Source organism: Thamnophis sirtalis, unplaced genomic scaffold (assembly GCF_051295495.1).
Source record: "Thamnophis sirtalis isolate CommonGarterSnake01/CBP01778 unplaced genomic scaffold, rThaSir2_p1.2 scaffold_6, whole genome shotgun sequence".
NCBI lineage: Eukaryota > Metazoa > Chordata > Lepidosauria > Squamata > Natricidae > Thamnophis > Thamnophis sirtalis.
Genome location: NW_028261386.1, coordinates 19,348,730 through 19,369,128, shown reverse-complemented (window position 1 = coordinate 19,369,128; position 20,399 = coordinate 19,348,730). Strand labels below are relative to the sequence as shown.

The 20,399-nt window shown below is 37.0% G+C and overlaps 1 protein-coding gene across 1 annotated transcript; it reads left to right on the top strand.

The window, feature by feature from the left end:
- The first annotated feature begins 4,385 nt into the window (after positions 1 to 4,385).
- Positions 4,386 to 19,651, top strand: HSF5 (heat shock transcription factor 5). The gene is made up of 6 exons (XM_087717318.1): positions 4,386 to 5,327; positions 9,271 to 9,642; positions 12,686 to 12,783; positions 13,530 to 14,060; positions 15,307 to 15,484; positions 17,669 to 19,651. The coding sequence occupies exons 1-6, from the start codon at positions 4,625 to 4,627 to the stop codon at positions 17,737 to 17,739; spliced, it is 1,953 nt and encodes a 650-aa protein (XP_087573444.1). The 5' UTR covers positions 4,386 to 4,624; the 3' UTR covers positions 17,740 to 19,651.
- Positions 19,652 to 20,399: the final 748 nt, after the last annotated feature.

Genomic DNA, 20,399 nt, shown 5'->3' with positions numbered 1-20,399 from the left:
ATTTTATCTACAGTGGTTTTTAAGCAACAGAAATTAGCTTGACAGGCAAGGTGGTGGTATACCTCAGTGTTCTTGATAAAAAAAACAGTAGAACAGCGAAAGAGAATATACTTTTAGTTATATTATATACTGCACAACAATCCACCCCTCCTCAGTCTTTCTGATATACGGCAATTCGTTTTCCATCATTTGGTCAAAGTATTGGACCTAATTTAATTTAATTTTGGCATCCAAATTTCCAAAGCCCTATCTTCTATCCATTTCAAGAACACAGGTTTTTCCTTTCCTCCAGTTTTGAAGCACAGGCTAATCCTAAAAAGAGTAGGTACAGAGGCTTATTACTATTTGTATTTGTTATTATTTAAATTTGTATGCTGCCTGCCTCCCAATGTCTCTTGGTGATTCACACCCCAAAATATTAAAAAACCAGTGAGGGGAAGGGAATGCAATGAAGAACAATAAAATATAACAAGATGATAGGAACAAGAGAAAAAAAAACAACCATTTAATTCAGGTGGTTTCACTCACCCTTGCCAAAGGCTGGGCAAAGAGCCATGTTTTCAGATAGCCCTCTGGGGTTCCATAGATGGCATTGTTTAATTGAAGGAACCCTGCCAGATCAAATCACGAGGACAGATGATAGGTTGTCCCTCAGTAACTATGTCATGAAGGATTTTTATAGATAATGGCAACACTCTGAATCATATCAGAAGCAGGCAACCAGGGCCAATCATGAAGAAGAGGCGCTACATGAACATATCGAGACCTGCCCATCACTTTCCATTCTGGATCAGTGAAGCTTCAAGGGCAACCTCATACACATTACATTGCATTAGTTGAGCCATGAAATGAGTGACTAAAGTAACACTTAATCTGGAAAAGGTGCAATAGGCACACCAGAAAAGATATCCAAAAGTCTTCCTGGCTACATGATCATTGAGCAGAGTCCAGGAAGCCTCAGTAACATCACTTATAGTAAGTCACTACAAATATTTAACGAGTTCATCACCTAAAGCAATCTGCCTTTGGTAAGCAGTTCATACCATTGAAAGTTCTTGATACTTATATGATCCTTATTGGAATGTTCTGCTTTCTGGAATAATCAGCAATAATCCTATGACACAGGAAATTTGGGGAAGTGTCTTGAGATTATTTTTTTTTTTAAAGAAAATGAATAGTCTGTACTATATGATTGGAATGCATACATATATTTAAGAATTATGTCAGGCCACACAAAAATACAAGTTGCAACTCGGAATGCAGATGAGAAGGTAGCTTAAGAAGAATGGGAGAATCCATCTAAGAAAGAATGAGGTATGTGTAAGCATCACATAGGTATTTTCTACCTTTATGTAAAGTGACCATCTTCATACACTACATACACATACACTACAGTATTACAAATATAATTCCTAATTTGAATTAGGAATTATAGGAATTAATCCTGCTTGCTCTGGTAGGCATACTTCAAAAATCCATTGAAATGGTTTGCAGAATTGGGAAGAACATCTCCTTAAAATTACAGGGTTTTGTTAGGGTTTTGCTAAAAATGCCAGTAGTGTGAGTGCCACTAACAACAACTTTTACTTTCCTTCATAGTTAAGAGTATATGCTCTTTAGGCAATCACTGATAACGGGGAAAAATTACTGGAAATCCACTTCTGGTTCAGTCTTCCATCATCCATTACCACACCTAAGTTCTCAGTAGCAATTTTCCATGATTAAGAAATGGTTGGATATGAACATCCACTGGAACATAGCATTGGTGAACGCATGTGTCCCAAGTTGTAGGAACCAATCTGGGTCGGTCACCAGGAGCAGAGGACCGATCCAGTTTGGGGTCCTGCAGCATCACCTTGGTCAATAATCAGGAGTTTATACCAGGAATACACATACCAAACCTATCAAGGAGATGCCAACCTTCCCCACAAGATTGTAATCAGGCAAATAATTCACACTAATGGATGAGACCACACACAATCCTTTGTTAAACTCTAGCTTTATTAATTACAATATAGATTTTGCCTCAGCACACACCAATAAAACTTTACAGATTCACAAAACACCAGCAAGTAACATGAAGAATCTGGAGGAGAGTGGATCACAATCTAGATGTTGTATGTACACAGGATACTCTTCATCCAAATCCCTATCTCTAGCCACTTGATGTGCATTTTTCACCTAGTACTTGTCTCCATTCTGGTCTCTATTTCAAACAGGGTTAATTGGTCTTTGCAGTGTCTAAAGCTACATTCCTTGGGGTTTGTTTTTCTCAGGCCACTGCTTACATGCCATGCTATTAAATTCAGATCAAGTCTATAAATTTTATAACATAGTCATTGCACACAAAAGCTATCAGCTCCAGCCATTGGGACAGTACAAGCATCAGATATGAACTGCATCAGTCCTGAGGATTGTTTCAATATCTCCCAGTTCTCAGATTACTGTTTTCCACGGGATAGGCCCTTTTCTATAATGGATGGTTTCTGTAGCATGCCCACCCAGAGAAAATATAATTGTTGATTTTTTTAAAAAAATCGTTATTTTGAATTGACTTTGAAGCTCCTACTGCTTTTTAGCCCCATAACTGAATGTTCTATCTGCCACTCTCACAAAGGATTACTGTAACTTTTTAAAATTATGTAATTATGCAAATGACTAGAACCACTTTTTATCCATTTAGAGCAGTCCTATGTTCTCTTCTATCTCACCTTTTGGTTGCAAGAGTTAAAATGATGATCTCCAATACTTTGCGGCAGCTTGTTCATATTTTCAGCAAATCCTGTGACATTTTAAGCAGTGACAAAAAATATTGTATTTTTAAGCTCTTAAAATTATAGGACAGGCTTCTTCATTTCTTTTCTATTTGTTAAAATATATGTGCAATCTTTTTGTATAAAAAGATATACGGCTTCTGTATGTCACAACTAGACTACTGTATTTTGTTTCACATGGGACTATCCCTGCTGACCATTTAGAAACTAAAGCTAATTTAAATGAGACAGCCCATATAGTAATGGTCAAGCTTGGATTAATAATTAGCATTATTATCACAGGAATTACACTGATGACAATTAGCTTCTTGGAGCAATTTAAGGTGGCTATTACCTATAAAGTCCTATGTGGCTTCAGACTTTGTTAGCAGGATTTGCTCCAAATAGAATCTGCCACTTTGGTAAGAACCAACAGAGAAGTCATATTAAGGTGACAGGAAGCCTGGAGAGATTTTTCTCTTCATTTCTGTTAGTATTTTGGAAGATTGTTAAGACCTGGCATTTCCAGACAGCCTTTGAGAAGGGAAAGTGAGAAAAGTATACTTATGGATCTTGGCTATGGTTCAGGAGTGCCAGTTAGAATATTTATATAGCCTAATGTTTATCTTAAACTCAGCAACAGCAATAGCATCTAGACTTATATACTGCTTCAGTGTTTTACAGCACTCTCTAAGCGGTTTACAGTGTCAGTATAACCTGGGTTTAACTGACCTCCGAAGAATAGAAGGCTGACTCAACCTTGAGTAGATCAGGATCAAACTTCTGGCACTGGGCCAGGGTTAATCTGCAATACTGCATTCTAACCACTGCAACACTACAGCTCCTAAACTTAACTACTGTATTGGGATAATTATTTATTTAAAGTATCTGGCATGAACTGTAAACCATTCAGTCATTAAGCAAATCCAGGCTCCCTCACTGACATTGATTTTTGGAAGCCGGCTGGGAAGGTCTCAAAAGGGTGATCACATAACCCAGGATGTTGCAAATACGTGCCAAGTTGTCAAATGTCCAAATTTTGAACACATGACTCCGGAGATACTGCAACAGTTGTATAATACATGCAAGAATCAGTTGTCACTTTTTTTTCCTGGCCACTGTAACTTTGGTCACTAAAACAAATGATTGTAAGTCAAGGACCACCTGTACCAAGAACTATGAGCTCTTGTGCTCTGGATGTCTGGCAGCCATCTGTTGGGATGCTTCAATGTGGATTCCTGCAGGGAACTTCAATGGCCCCTTCTCTATCATTCTAAGAATACTGAATGAGAATCAGCCTGATGATAGCAAAGGTTCTGTCTTCTGCAAAAGTACATCATCATCATCATTATTATAATATAATTATATATTATTATCATTTACATCTTTCTTAAAGTTATTCTTCTTATCAAAGGCAAATGGGTGGATATCAAAACCAAGTGTGGATAGCACTGGGCAAGAGAACCTTTTGCTCTCCCAAGACCACTGGCCAGAGAAGACCAAAAAATGCAACTATCAGGCCTGGTTGTGTTGTGTGGACCATTTGTTTCAGCAAGAGGGGTGGTGTGATTTTAACTATTTCCTCAGCCTTCAAGCGAAAGGCAGAAACCAGGCAGCCGCCCGGTGTAGCCTCTTCGCCCGAGTCTTTTGGCGGGAGGTGGCCGGAGCGCGCGCCGCCAAACAGCCCGGTCAGCCCGCTCTGCCTCGACGGCGGCGATGATTGACGGCGGCGTCCGTTGGAAAAAAGCCGATCGGCCTCACGCGGGCCTTCCACCGTCCGTTGGACTGAGGGGGGGAGGCAGGGAGAGAAGGCGAACGGGCGCGAGGCGGTCTCGAAAGCCTGGCGGCTCCCCGCAGACCGAGCCACCTCGATGGAGGACCCACTGCTCTCGGCCGCGCCCATTAACCCCAACAACTTCCCCGCCAAGCTGTGGCGCCTGGTCAACAGCCCGCGCTTCCGCTCTATCCGCTGGGACGCCCGGGGCGAGGGACTCCTCATCGACCAGCCCTTGTTCGAAGCCGAGCTCCTGGGCGCGGGCGGCAGCGGAATGGCCGTGGCGGTGGGAGGCGGTCCCGGGGGCGATGGCGCCGGCCCCACCTCCGCCGGCGGCTCTTCAGTGTCTCCGTCGTCGTCGTCCACGTCCTCCTCGCCGGAGCTGTTCAAGACAACCAATTTCACTAGTTTCATCCGGCAGCTCAATTTGTACGGCTTCCGCAAAGTGGTGCTAGGCCCGCCGGGAGGCAGCGGGGGCTCTTCGTCTGGTGGCGGATCCACCACAGGCGCCTCAGCCGCTGCCTCGGCCCCCGGCGGCCCCTTGCACCATTTTCACAGCCCGCACTTTCGCCGCGACCGGCCCGATCTGTTGGTGCACCTCAAACGCCTGACTAGCGCGAACAAGGCCAAGCTGGCCGCAGGCCTGGAAGTCACCAGCCGGCCACCCAACCGCTTCCAGCGCCTCCTCAGCACCTCCCTTCACGGTGGGGAGGCCCTCCTCAGCCAGCAACATCAGCACCATCACAATCCCCCGGCGGCACATGCAGGGGCCGTAGCTGCCAAGAACGACAATAAGCCCGGTGAGAGAGGAGGGCGTCCACGAACAGCACCTCCTCCCTTGTGCAATGAGAAAGTTACTAACAATAACAACAATATCGAAATAACAATAAAGGTTCAGTGTTGGGCACAGGGTATTGCGCACTTGCAGAGTGCACCCTGAGGAACCAGTCTGCCAGAGTTCAGCCCAGTTCAATGAGAAAGCATGTTCAGAAGCTCTCCCGTTTCATCCTGAGCATCTAAATGTTTGTTTAAAAAAACAAGAGTTACTGCCTTTAGTTTTAAGAATAGTGAGTTTTCTCTATGTCCTTAACAGCTGTACAAGTAGTCCTCAACTTACAACAGTTTGTTTAGGGTCCTTTCAAAGTTATACAATGACTTAGGATTGTTTTTCACACTTATGACTGTTGGAGCATCCCCATGCTCACATGATTTACATTTGGATGGTTGACAACTGGTTCATATTTATGACGGTTGCAGTGTCCAGGGGTCATATGATCATCCTTTGAGACCTTCTGACAAGCAAAGTCAATGGGAAATCCAGATTTCACTTAACAACCGTTACTAATTTACTTAAGATATGTAGCAAGAAATGTCGTAAAATGGGGCAAAAGTCAATAAACTTCTCACTTAGCAACATAAATTCTAGGCTCAATTGTGGTTGCAAGTCAAGGACTACCTGTATTCGTATATCATTTTTACCCCAGCTGGACCGCTATTTGCTCAACCTAGCATTCTGGGTTTGCATATTAAAGTACAAAACACATAGTCAAAATTCATCCAGTCAAATATGATTGGCTCTTCAGTATTTCATAGAAATAAACTTATAACTCACTGGCTTTGTTCACAAAACACATTTAACCAGATCAATTAAAGTTCTAGTGGTTATGTTTACACAATATATTAAGCTTGATTGCTACTAATTTCTGCTAGCTTTTATGTGGCCTAGAATGTTATTCAAAGCCACACTGATTAGTCAATTGTTCAATGTATTATATGAATCAGAAAATGAATTTTCTGTAACAAAGTTAAATATTATGTGAATAAAGCCATGTAATCACTAAAAAGCAATATGAATCGCCCAAGGGCCCTGGTTCAAATCTTTGGTTATCCAATGTCAATGCAGATTCCATTCACTACTATGTTGAAGTCTGGTGGTTAAAGTCTTTTACTCTGCCATGCATACAGGTAGTCCTCAAATTACAACAGTTTGTTTAGTGACCATTTGAAGTTACAACAGCACTGAAAATAGTGACTTGACCATTTTTCACACTTATAACCGTTGCAACATCCCCCTGGTCACATGATATACAGTGATTCATTTTTTGACGTTTTTCAGTATTTGTTTCAAATAATAGGTGCTGTATGCATTTTATACTATCCCCATTCTGTTAGTTAATGCAGCTCTTTTTTCAAGTTGCCAGTAATATATGAAGAAACAGGAGCATATCACTGATAAATGTGTTCCAAATTTACTAGTTGCTATGGCTATAAAGGTAAAGGTTTCCCCATTCAGTCATGTCCAACTCTAGGGGGCGGTGCTCATCCGTTTCTTAGCTGAGGGAGCCAGCATTATCAGAAAACATGGTTAAATGCTAAGGCACATGGAATGCTGTTACCTTCCCACTAAAGTAATAACTATTCATCTACTTGCATTTGCAAGCTTTCAAACTGCTAGATGGGCAGGAGCTGAAGCAAGAAACAAGAGCTCAGCCCACCATATGGTAGTCGGGTCTCAAACCTGAGCTGTCACTGACAAACTCAGCATCTTTAACCGCTGAGCCAATGTGCCTCCTTTTGCTTTGACATAGAAACATTAAATAATATTTGTCAATCATAGGACCAGGATGAAAATAGATTAAATTATTCATCAAGATCAATTGGTGATTACTAGCAGGTGAATACAATTGAAACAAAAAGAACAGGAGGGAGAGCACTGGAGCACTATAATATTCTCCCCATTTTTAATAGGGTATATTATTTTTCATTTAGACCCAGTAGAAGAGTAGAAAAGGTAGAAATCTCTCAAACATCTGGAAGAAGTATTTCATAAATGGCCATTATAAGCTTATAAGAACTATAAATTTTCATTTTTCATTGCATCCATTATTAGGATTATTTCACGTAAGGTAATATTGCTACACAAATATACCCATGTAAGAAAATCCCATATATATCAAAAAAAGTAACAAATACACGTGTACCAGTTTCAGTAAAATGAAGACCCAGATTGTGGGGGCAATCGGCTGACGCTGTAAACCGCTCAGAAAGTGCAGTAAAGCATTATGGGGTAGTATATAAGTCTGAATGCTACTGCTATTGCTATTGACAAAATAATACTTATAATTGTAAAATAATAAAATGAGGATTTGATAAAACAGCAAAAAATAGGTATATAACAGGTAAACAGGTACAACTTTATAGGTAATCCTTTAAATAATTTAACTGAACAGCACCTAGCAAGTTAAAGCAACGAGAGAATAGTAACTCTTAGAATATTTGAACTATCCAATGTAAGTCTAAACCAATATGACAAATCTCATTTGGGAGGAAAAATATTGCTGCTGAAAAAGCTCTCTTTCCAGATAAGACTACTACTAAGAGCATATTAGGACCAGGACTTCTGCTGAAAATTTCCTCAGGCTGTTAAACAGCAGAAAGTAGTCTTTAGGATATTCTGGTCCAAAATGTTTTAAAGGATATTACTAGTTCCCTATATTTGGTCCAGAATAAATGAGAAGCCAATGCATTTTTTAAAATAAGAGTATCACATACTTCCAATAGGTGACAATTCCTTAATTGCCTGAGTCTATTCTGGGTCAATTGTTGTTTCTCAGCACTTTTCAAAGATAGCTTCATATAGAATGTATTGCTGTAACATACAAGTAGAGTATTCCTAAAGTACGTGTCATTTGATAGAGGTGTGATTGTTAAGAATAGCTGTATGAACTAACCCACAGTAATATGTCTATAAATTAGACTACTGCATTATTTATTTATAAAATTTATATAGCCATCTATCTCACAAAAGGCCACTATATGAGCAGCACACAACAGTCAGTGACAAAAATAAATATTATTTTAAAAAAACCTGATATGAATTTATCCCAAAAGGTACAGAAGCTCAGAAATTGTAAAAAATATTGTTTTTAAATCTGTGGAGCCTGCACCTGACACATTTTTAGAATACACTTAATAGCACAGAAAACTGGACTGATTTCTGGCTCGTTTCTAATTTATTTTAGGCTGCTGGTTATTATCTCACATTCTTCACAACTTGAACATGAAGAACACTTTCATAATTTACTTGTAGATGATTATTGAGGCCTTTGTCTACTTGCCATAACTCATTTTCAGAGATGGCAACTAGCAAACAGAGAAAAAGTCTTCATTTTGTGAAATAGTCTGACGCTCTAATATTCCCTTGGCCCAGATGAACACTTTTTAGGTATATATATATTTACCCCAGATTATTTTTAGATGTTCAATTAGTAGTTTTTAATTTAAATATATTTAAATTATTATTTAAATCATATTATAAGCATAGTATTACTACTGTTATATTATTAAAAAGGGCTCTTATTGTATTTGATTCTGAAATGGATACTCAAATTAAAAATAGAAATAGAAATCAAGGGGTGGTGAAAAATCACTATATCAGTCCAGATTATGTTATTACTCTAGACTCTTCCTAATCCTATGATAATATCCTAGGAATGATTTGATATCCAAAGCAGGGCTAATACTCACTTAAATCCTATCCAGAATCATATACATATGTCAATTGATGCAAATTAAGAGTTTTCCAATTCTAACTAGGAAGTTACTTCTTTGAGTACTGTTTGCTATATCATTTGATTAAAACTAATCTAGGCAAATATGCTTAGCAGTGATTATACACTATTAGAGATTTCTGACATATGTTTGATAATATATCAAATTTCTCATTTTCCTCTCCATCTTCAGCTCCATTGACTTTAGAACAGGTTCATCGATCTTTTCGGCGAGACAGTTTATCTCCTTATTCCTACCTGTCACCATCATCTCACAACCAAAATGCTTTTCCACTGAAAGGTTCCGATCGGACTCCTTTTCCTCCCAGAACATGGCAGAACTCCCTTGGAATGCTCCCAGGTCAGGTGGAGACATCAGCTTTTTCAGACAAAGGTGTTCCATTTCCTGTGTTGCAGAGGTTCCCAACAGAAGTAACTTATACTCTGCAGCCCAGCTCTACATCTGTGCATATTCAACAAGGGCCTCAGACAATGGCCCCATCTTCCCAGAAATATACCAGTTATGCAGCTTCAGCACCATACTCCCAAGCTTACTATCCAACAGGTAACATGTTCCAATATTAGTTTATTTCATCAAAAGTTTAAAACTTTATGCTTTAAAAAATTTACAAGTCTAGTGTTTAACAGTAGCAACAACCTCCAACAAGGCTCCCATCCAACCACAAAACTATTGAAATATCTGATATATAAAAATACAGATGCAAATTTGTAATAATGTATAGTATGTAGATTATCTCATTGTAGGAATTGTGATAAGGTATCCCTGGTAATATACAAATACCACAGCAAATTTGTTTGTTGTTTAGACAAAAAGAGCCGTAGGGAATATTTGGGGCTTCTATGTCCTGCTACATATTGTGTTACAGCTATTTTTTGTGACCACTGGCTGTGCCACCTGCAGCTAATAGAAGAAAGCAGTAATAGTCCAACAATATATGAATTTATAGTTTTTTTAATCTCTGCAGTAGTAATCATTTGTCTCAAAGCAATGTAATAATCCAGCCAAAAGCTATCATCTAAAATACTGATGGCAGCTCCCCACAATTCTTTTAGCTGGAAATGTAAGAAAAAAGAACCTGGGCTGGAATTTATAGTTTAATCTGCACTTAAGTTTATACTTTAGAATTGTATTTACTATGGAATCACACAGCTACTTCTTAAATACTTGATATTTGATGTGACCTACCCCAAACATCTATACTCAATTGTTTTCAATAATGTCAGGAAACGGCAGTGTTTTGATTTGACTTTCTGGTAAGTCTAAAAGCTATTTCATATGTATTCAGAGTCCACATCATACACTTTGATCATGGACTAATGAAGTACTTACAATACGTCTATTTTTTAAACTTCAAATATCCTGGAAACCTGCTGCAGATCCGTAAACTGTGCAGTTTTTCTAGCATATGTCATCATACAAAGGAATACATTTATTTAATGTTTACATTGCACCCACTGAAGTTTTAGCAGGGACTTATGGCTCTGTCATATTAGCTTTTGCTGTTCATATTAGTTAAAGCAGCCCTGGGGTTTTGCCTTAACACAAGCAAACAAAATGTTCAGACAGACTGTTCTATTTTAAACATCAGTGCTGTCAAAGCTGTGCTCTTCTACTGAGGTCATAAGCAGATACTTGGTTAAAAATGACTTCTGAGCAGTAGGATTATAACCCTGTGAGGGGAAAGTGTTCAAAGTCAAACAATAGAGAAGACTTATTCAACACAATCATTTTTCTGAATGACAATCTGATCATTTACATTTGAAACTTATTTTAAAAGTTGTTCTTAACTGGTTCTATAAATTAGTTTTTGTACAATATCCAGTGAGTTTGAATATTATCACTAAATCCTAATCCTTTCTTTCCCTTATGCAATATAGGTAGTTCTTGACTTATGACCATATGAATCCAAAATTTCCATTGCTAAGCAAAACAATTAAGTGAGTTTTGCTACATTATATGACCTTCCTTGCCATAGTTGTTAAGTGAACCGTTGTTTAGTAACCCGATTGTTAAGTGAATTGGGCTTCCCCATTGACTTTGCTTGTCAGAGGGTCATAAAAGGTGATCACATGACCCTGGGACACTGCAACTATCATAAATATGAACCAGTTGCCAAGCATTTGAAGTTTGATAACATAACCATGGATAATAAGTGTGAAAAGCAGTTATAATCACTTTTTTCAGTGCTATTGTAACTTTGAATGGTCACTAAATGAATGGTTATAAGTTGAGGGCTACCTGTATTTGCCTTCATAAATTCCAAAATACTCTTTGGTGATGCTCTGCCTTTAAAAATTTACTAAATAAATTATCATTGAGTGGATAACTAGCTGACTTTCTATATAAATTGGGCTTAGTAATTGAGAAAAAATGCACATACTTCTGTTTTCATGGACTCAAAAATTGCTTTATGTGAAACACATTAACAACCCAGTGGTGGGAGAAATAGAATAATCTTTGTTATGCATTCTTCTGCATTTGCCTATTTGAAGACCCAAGTGTTTTGATCTAACCAGGCTAAGTAGCCAATCCAGGTTTAAATTTTAGGTTTACTGGGGTCTAAATTTTATCACAGACCTAGGCTTTAAGACTAGGCTTTTAGGATGATCTAGAAAGCACAATTCCTTATACAGCAAATGTTGCTGAAGTCCTGCCCACCCAGCAGCCTCCACCCTTTGGCCGTTTTGCAGGCGTTTTCAGCCTCCGCACAATCTGTTTTAGACCCCTTCCAGGCTGCGGGGATCACCACAGCACATCACCGCTGATCGCTGCTTCCACGCGTAACATTTTTGGCCTCCGCACAATCCATTTTTGGCCTCTGTTCATCACATTTTTGGCTGGTTCCAGGTGGTGGGGATTGCTGGAACATGCGGAGGCAGAAAACATGATGCACGGGGGCAGCAATGGGCTGTGGCAATCCCCACAGCCTGGAACAGCTGATTGGCGGTATTCCGGGAGGCTGATCCAACCGCCAATCAGCTGCTCATGCTGAATGAGACTGTGATAACATGCTGAAGCTGACCAGGCTGTTTGCTGCAAGAATGTTAGCCAGATGAATACTGATGGATGCTGGTAGGCAAGGCAGATTTTCCCCCCTTTTTCTTCCCTAAAAACTAATGTGCGTCTTATAGTCCAGAGTGTCTTATACTCCAAAAAATACAGTACTCCCAGATTTTGGATTAATAAAGAATTTCCCTAAAGAGTCTTTTTTCACGTTTCTTGTGCTTGGGCTGCTCTATATCAACACATTCCCTGGGACTCAAGGCATGCTGTTGATTTGGGGGAGGGGATGTATTAGTATATTTTACCCAACGTTGAATTATTTTCAGTTTTCCTATTATACTTAAAGAACATTTTCAAACAATGTGTTTAAAACATATACATCATTTACTTAGGGGAAGGGATTAGTCCTCAGATAATTTCTGCTTCTTATATGCGTCTGTAGCCCATCTCTGCTGATCCTATACTATACCATAATCCACTGCTAGATTACAGTTGGGAGAACTATAATATGCAATTCAGAAAACCCTTTTAATTAACTGGGAATATCATTTCTGCCTTTTAATTTTTCTTCTTTTTTTTCTAGCTGTATTACAGTGTTGTTCTCCACCTACCCACATGGATCCCTTAAGTGGTTGTGGTAGTCCTACAGCTTCTATCTATACACACTGCAGCTATTTTCAGGTGAATGAATTGGCTAAGTTCCAGTGACCTATCCAAGGCATGTCCAATGCAATATATTGTATGCTTTTCTGAATCCTGACCTTGATGGCATGTCATAACATAGTGAAGTTTTGAAAATTCACTTTGTTTTTGTAGTAGTTAGGTATATGGCATTAAGATTAAAAAGTAAATTTAAGAAATATCAAATCGATTTCCCCTTGGTCACAAGTTTATTATATCTGTGACTGAACACGTAAATTTTTTGTTCATGGTAAATTATTTCAATAATTAGAAATTTCTTGTTTACAAAAAACAAACATTCATTGTAGAATGATATATAATCTTTCAAAATTCTGTTAAGTATTTTCTTTTTAAGGAAGAGTTCCCAAAATCATAAATATCTATATTTAAATGTGCTATATTAAGTGCTTTGACTCTGAAGTAATATAAATAAAGTCACACAAGACTTTCCCCGAAGATTTCTGAAGAATTATGTCAGAAAGCCCAGTTCAAATTCAACTTCTGCAGCAATATTGTTATATTAAATTCAAATAATATTTAGTTGCTTATTTACTTATAGCCTTTTCTATTAGAGGACACCAGAATTCAAATTTGTTAATGAAGACTTTGGAGTATTTGTATTTTTTTTTTCAAAAGTAACTGTATTATAGACAGCATATGCTAAAGACAGATGTATTATTGGGTTATATAGTCTTCTTTTACTCAGCAGTGCTAAAATGCACAAATAAATGTCTGTGTCTCACTAGAATCCACCAATGCAATCTTCATATCCAGTTGAATTCTTGCCTTCTAATTGGTCCTGCAACACCTCTGATGAAAACAAGAAGACAGAAGTCAATCTAGAAGCGGTCTTCCAGATTGTTGATGAAATGCATTCATCCCCAAAGCTGGAAATGGTAAAAGTAGAACCAGTGGAGAACCAATGTCCAACTTCACAGTCAAATCGAAACCAACAATTAATAGTTAATTCAGGGAATAGTGATACAGCTTCTTCAGGTCAAACCAGCCACTTAGAACCTCTAACCCCTGTAGGCTCAGATATCACATCCTTTGTTGTAGAGTCTGAACAAGCTATAGCATGCTCCTTGCCACAATCTCCAGAGTTTATCTATGCTATTCATACCACAGAACCTGTGGAGAATACCACAGCTCAAATAGTGCAACAGCCTACAGTCACACCACAAACATCAGCAAAAGTCAAAGAACAACTGAACCAGTCTTCTGCTGTGTCTCCCATGATATTTGTTCAAGAGGAGCTTCCATTCAGTCAGCCACAGGTAGGGAACAGTGTAACAACTATGATATATTCTGGTCTGATAATCTCTTCTCCATATTCTTCAGGAGTAAGCAAATATTTAAATTAGAATTAAAATAATATATTTCATGGCATTATCAAATCATTGATTTTCAAAATTAAAAAATACAAATATTGTACATAATTGTATAAAATACAAATGTACATAATTAACACAACTGAATATAATATTCACTATTAAAGTTTTGTTAAAGCAAATTCACCTGTGTTCATATAACATACTTGACAGGTCAGTTAAAAACTAGCAGCTGTGTTTACATAACTTTCTAAGGTTAATATTTGGTTAATATTAACTTCGCTTAGCTTTTTTGTCACTCAGCATGTTGTATGAACCCAGCCAGTTTCATTAGTTATTGTTGACTGAATTGTGTAAACTCAGAAAATGGCCTAATTTAAAAAGCAGCTTAAGTTTATTGCATGATTGCAGTCATAATATTAACATTATTGTCATGATCATAGGTCAAATTAAAACTAAGGAAGTCTAAACTCAAATCCTCAACCATGAAAGTTTTACTTGACTGCCTTAGACCAACCAGTCCTGGCTGGGTATACAAGTTGCATTAAACTATGGTTTAATTTGGTTCAGAAAACATTCTAAACTATCCTCAGTAACTCCTTGCCAATTGTAAGGGTTCAGTTCTTGGAAAACCCCTCAAATTAGTTAATTCAAGATTATAAATTTAATACTTTATGGGGCAAGTAGGATTAGGGTTAGGCTTAACTAAGTCATGCCTCAAGGCATTAAATAATGACAGAGAATATCTGAAAATAATTGTGTTTGAAATATTTCTTCCAAATAACTGTTCTGAAAATAATTGTTTCTGAAATATTTTTACCATTATTGCTGTGATGAGTCCTATTTGGATGACACTGGGTAATTAAGATGCTGGGGATAAATTTAAGGGTAAAATTTAATCATTCTTTGAAAGATAATCTTCTTTTCCACAATAGCCCATACATTTTGTTGGTGGTTCTAAATAAGCTTTTGCACATGTAGCCTTTTAAAAGAAATCTTGGATGATAAGCTTCCAGCGTTTCCTTCTTAAGTCTTTGTTATGGCATCATGTGTGGGAAACAACATAGACCATCCTGGAATAGTAATGACATAAATATTATATTGTGGAGAAAGGGCTTCAAGGATTTGTGCCATTTTCTGAATTTTTTGAAATAAATATATTACTTATTTGTGTGTTTTACTTCTTTATAAGGAGGATCCTAATATAAAGTGTGAGTCAAATACATCAGAGACTGTTGCATCCTCAGAACAAATTGGTTTCCTCGTTTCAGAGGTGGGTCCTCTCAACAAATGCACCAAAGATTCAGTTTCATCCATCCAAACCAAATGCAGAGAAAGAAGGAGCAGTTCACAGAAGGGCAAATCCCCTGGTAAGAATGGTAGGCTTTCGGTATCTTCTCATATAAATTTATTTATATTGAAATACTCAAGGCAGTTTTCCCTCAATTTTTAGAGCAATTTTGTTTCTGCTAATTTCTCAGACACCAGCATGAAGGACAGTTAACGTGAATTACACTGATCTTTTGTACAACGATTGAAATACAGGTAGTCCTCGATTTACCACCAGAACTGAGCCCAAAATTTATGTTGCTAAGTGAAACATTTGTTAAGTGAATTTTGCCCCATTTTACAACCTTTCTTTCCACAATTGTTAAGTGAACAACTGCAGTTGCTAATTTAGTAACATGGTTGTTAAGTGAATCTGGTTTCCCCACTGACTTTGCTTGTCAAAAGGTTGCTAAAGGGGATCACATGACCCTGGGACTGTTATGACTGTTATAAATATGAAGCAGTTGCCAAGCATTTGAATTTTGATCATGTGTCTACTGGGATGCTGCAATGTTATAAGTGTGAAAAATAGTCATGTCCCTTTTTCAGCACTATTGTAACTTTGAATAGTCACTAAATGAACTATTGTAAGCTGAGGATTACCTGTATTAGTATGGGACATGTTAATAAGTCTGATTACTAATGCACTATTGATCATCCCTCATAATAAACATTGAATAACCTTCATGGGATTCTGTGAATGAAGAGATGTGCAGGGGTATGTATGTGACTGTGTCTGTGTGTGTGTGTGTTTTTCTGCTCGGTTAGTCCCGCCTATGTTTAGAAGACTTATGATTTATGATTTAATTTGAGCATTAGATTGAAGGGAAAATAAAATGTACAATCTGTTGATCTTTATCTGATCTCTTGATCTTAAAATCAAAATAGAGTCAAAGAGCTGAAAATGATTTAGGGTATCATTTAGGTCAGCTCAGAGCAATATTTGCAGGACAGAATGGAACTTCACAGCCATACATACCATATCTCTAGCAAAAAGAAAACCCAGTAACTCCTGAAATAGGTTGTTTAAATGTTAAAAACTCTTATCACTAAGTTTGAAGTGTTATGCCAAATCATCTTTTCTGCAATGATATGTCTTGGTTGTAATTGCAGTGCTTATGGTTTAGGGCGGGTGTGAAGTATTTTTGGAATGTTTTAAAATCAAGATCTTTGGTAGGAAGCCCCACCTTTACCTTCCATATCATAAGTTTTATTCCTGGTGATTTTCATTCACTTCTTTTCTAATCACCACAGTAATTGCCTCTCTGAGAGTTTTCTGTTTTGCTGAGGAAATTTTGGTACTTGGACAATAAGCATCTTTAAGGTGGGAGTGCAGTTTACAAAATATTGTGACAACACCGTACAAATTCTATCACTGTTGTGATACAATATTAAAGAGTAGAGCTTTCTTATTTCATGACATCACAATGTCTGTCTAATCATTTTGGCATCATGATGGTTAGGAATGGATCCTTGTTATTTAATAATTTCTTCCTTGATTGCACTTTATTTGGTCCAGGAATTACATTTCTCTTTGGACACATGAATTCTTTGGCTTTTGAAATCCTGTTTCAGGAGAGTAAAAATTGTGGCAGCACTTTCCTCATTCTGATTATGTTAATCAGGTGTCTCTTCTTGAAATACATAGTATGCTGTGATTTCTTTATCTTCTTGGACTGACTTAAATACATGTGAACTAAATAAAAATATTAATAATAGTGTAACACTATAACATCTGCAAGTTCAGTTTGTTACGTTTATCTGCTGCCTTTCTGAGAAGGGTGTCTGCTTGACATGAACAACAGTGTAATTTCATCTCACTACCTTTATTTGGTGTTACAGATAACATGTTAAAGCCAATGCAGATGTGTTCTTTAACAGTTGCTGTATTCCCTTGTATCTTGATGTTATATACCTATCCTATATTCTTTAACTATAATTAACTATTCACCTATATACATAATAGAAAGAAACCACACAATATAGTTATCTGCAGCTGTGGATTTGTAAGTGGCTATCTGTGCATTACTTCCACTACCAATTTGTATCTGTTCAATGTAGCAAGAAAGAAAATGCCTAATTTTTCACTGAAACACTGTTCTGCCACAGCTGCTTGGGAACTCTAGCTGGCAAATATGGTTTTGGAACTCTATTAGTTAAGACAGACAGGGGTACATTACCAAACTACAGAATAAATATTGGATTGCCATTTGTGTTCTCCCTAGATCTACATTTGCTAGTGGATGTGGCTTGCAAGCAAGAACATTTTCCAAAGGAAGAAGAATTAAGGGAGTAAGAAGTTGGTGGAAAGTATGTACAAATGCAGAGCAGTAGCCAGCTGGGGAAGAGCAGTGGCTTTCATTCCAGGAGTATTTTGGGGACTGTTATGACAAATAAAACTCTCTTCCATTGCTCATTTTTTGTCACACTTGTAAATAATCCCACCACTGTTTTTAATACCTCTTTAATAGCTTTAAATTATTTTTAACCTGTTTCATCTAATTAATAAACTTATTTGTCCAAATCTGTTAGAAGTGAAAAAGCTGTATTTCAAACAGCTGCCATAAATGTCCCCGTAGGATTGTTCAAATTTCATTTGAATACTGTTTATCTCATTTTCTAGTTAATTACACAAGGAGTTTCTTTCTTTCTTCATTTTTCCATCTCTAATAGCTGCTAGATATTTTATGTTAATGGTACATTCTTGTGTTTTAATAATTTTCTCATTCTAGGGCCAACATAAAACAAATGTTAAGGCATACGTTGTTTTATTGCTTACCTTAAATGTCTTTGCAAGCTTTTTAACTTGTTCAATATGATTGTATTTATTGACAATAGATTTTAAAGAGTAATAACTTTGTACTCAAATGTATTTATGTTGTAATTAGAATACATGCAAATGATGTAACATGATGAGAATGTGTTTTAAGACTATTCTGATTTCCCAGAACTCTGAAAAATGCATAAGGATATAATTCCTCAAAAACTCAGATCAGATAGATCTTTTATTCCATTGACTTTCTGCAATTCCTAGATTTCTTACATCCATTATCTCTCAATGAAAGGCAGGATGAACCAAAGTCAACTACACAAACTCAGCTATAGCCTCATATTGATTTGCAAGATAGTAATATATAATTTCTTGCAAAACTTCCATTGCTTTGATATACTGATTATTTTGAGATAATTCCAATCATTTTTCAGAGGCTCCATTTGTCCATCTATATACATTCAGTCTAATATTAAGATAAGAAAATTAAGTGAAGAATAAAATGCTACACAAGCAGGGAGAATACTTAGCAAGGTCTCTGAATTTTAAAAAATGGTCAGAGGTGCTTGTATATCAATCCTGACTTAAATTAAAAATAGGCATTTCGTTCAGGTATGTTGCAGATCCAAATAAATGTTGCAAATGAAGCTCATTCTTTATCATACCTGATCAGACTACAGGAAATAATTGTATTGTAGCATAGCTTTATTAATAATTCAAAATTATTAATAAAGAACATTTAAATGGGCCTCTATTTTTAAGGCTCAGTCTGGAAATGGTGATATTTATATCTTTACATCTGTCTCTAAACTAACTGGAAAATGAGGCCAAGGAGCTGGATCTCCTACCATATTTATAGACTCAGTTATTTGACTCTTAAGCATTTGTAGAAAAGAAAGAATATTCAAACTGGCAAAAGAGAAAATAATATTCAAACTATTTAAGAAATCTCTACAATATTGCTTGATGCTAATACTCAGCATAACTCTATCTGAAACAACCTTCTCAGTACTATCATAGCTTTCAGCTAAAATGTATTCTATTAATAAATAATAAAAAGGATTACTCAAAATAAGTCCAGTGTTTGCTATAGTAATACTTGAGTAGGACTACCAGATTTTCTAGCAAAAATCCAGAAAATAGCTAGACAACAGAACGATAGGTTGAATTTTCTGTATATGATGTCATCTAGTGGTTATCTGGATTTTTGCTGCCTAGGTCTTAATAGTCCTATGGGAGAGTAAAATATTTGATTTTCATTTGAATAAAATTAAGTACTACACTCCACCCTCAAAAGTGTACTACACCCTCAAGAGTACTAAAGTGAAAGGACACTCCACATAGTCATTTTAACACTGTATAGTAAGCAATTTAAAAGAAAAAAGATCAGTAACAGCCTAGAAATGGGAGATCTTCATTATAATAAAAAGAACAAATCAAAACATCAAATATCTATATTTTCCTTCTTTGATTTAAAGAAAATTGGCCTTTCTCCATATCTAAATAAAATTATTGCAAAACTGGTTTTCACATGGAGTTCTGTACATTACTGAATACTTGACTTTCTAGTAACCTGAATGCTGTACCCAATGGAATTATACCACATCCTAAATTACAGCTTCAAATGGGTAATCTTGCTTTGAAGTTTCCTGTCTGGCCTGTGGTATTACTCATCCAGCTGATGTCAGAAGACAGTAATAGTTGAATTCCAGATTTCTAAAAATCAGCATTACCTAAAATCTTCCTTGCAGTGGCTATTGGGGAAAAAACAACACATCCAAAATTAAGACTTGAAGAAAAGCTATGGTAGCTGCATACTTTAGTATTCCATTTATAAATCAATCCTTCCTTCAGTGATGAATTTACTGCAGTTCTAATTTCAATGTAATTGAAAGTGTCTTACTAAAAATCTTGAAACACAAGATTTGTCTTAACACATTTGATCAAATATTTCCCCTTTCCATTTCTCTGTCCATAATTCTTTGGAAAATGCAGCAAGTGAATCTTGCTCGTATAGTCAGCCAATTCATGTCAAAAGGAGGCAAATGTTAAGTGCAATTTACTACTGAATCAGGAGAGGGAGTCTAAGAACACTGAAAATCACATTCAGGGGGTGGAGTTATTGCCTTTGGCTGCTCCACCCTCACTTTGTGTCAGCAGGTAGAAAGTGCTTGTAGTCCTAGGGG

Coding starts and splice junctions, on each gene's coding strand:
- HSF5 (XM_087717318.1), top strand. CDS start 4,625: ATGGAGGACCCACTGCTCTCGGCCGCGCCCATTAACCCCAACAACTTC. Junction 5,328..9,270: donor CAAGAACGACAATAAGCCCG/GTGAGAGAGGAG, acceptor CTCCATCTTCAG/CTCCATTGACTTTAGAACAG. Junction 15,485..17,668: donor ACAGAAGGGCAAATCCCCTG/GTAAGAATGGTA, acceptor TGTTCTCCCTAG/ATCTACATTTGCTAGTGGAT.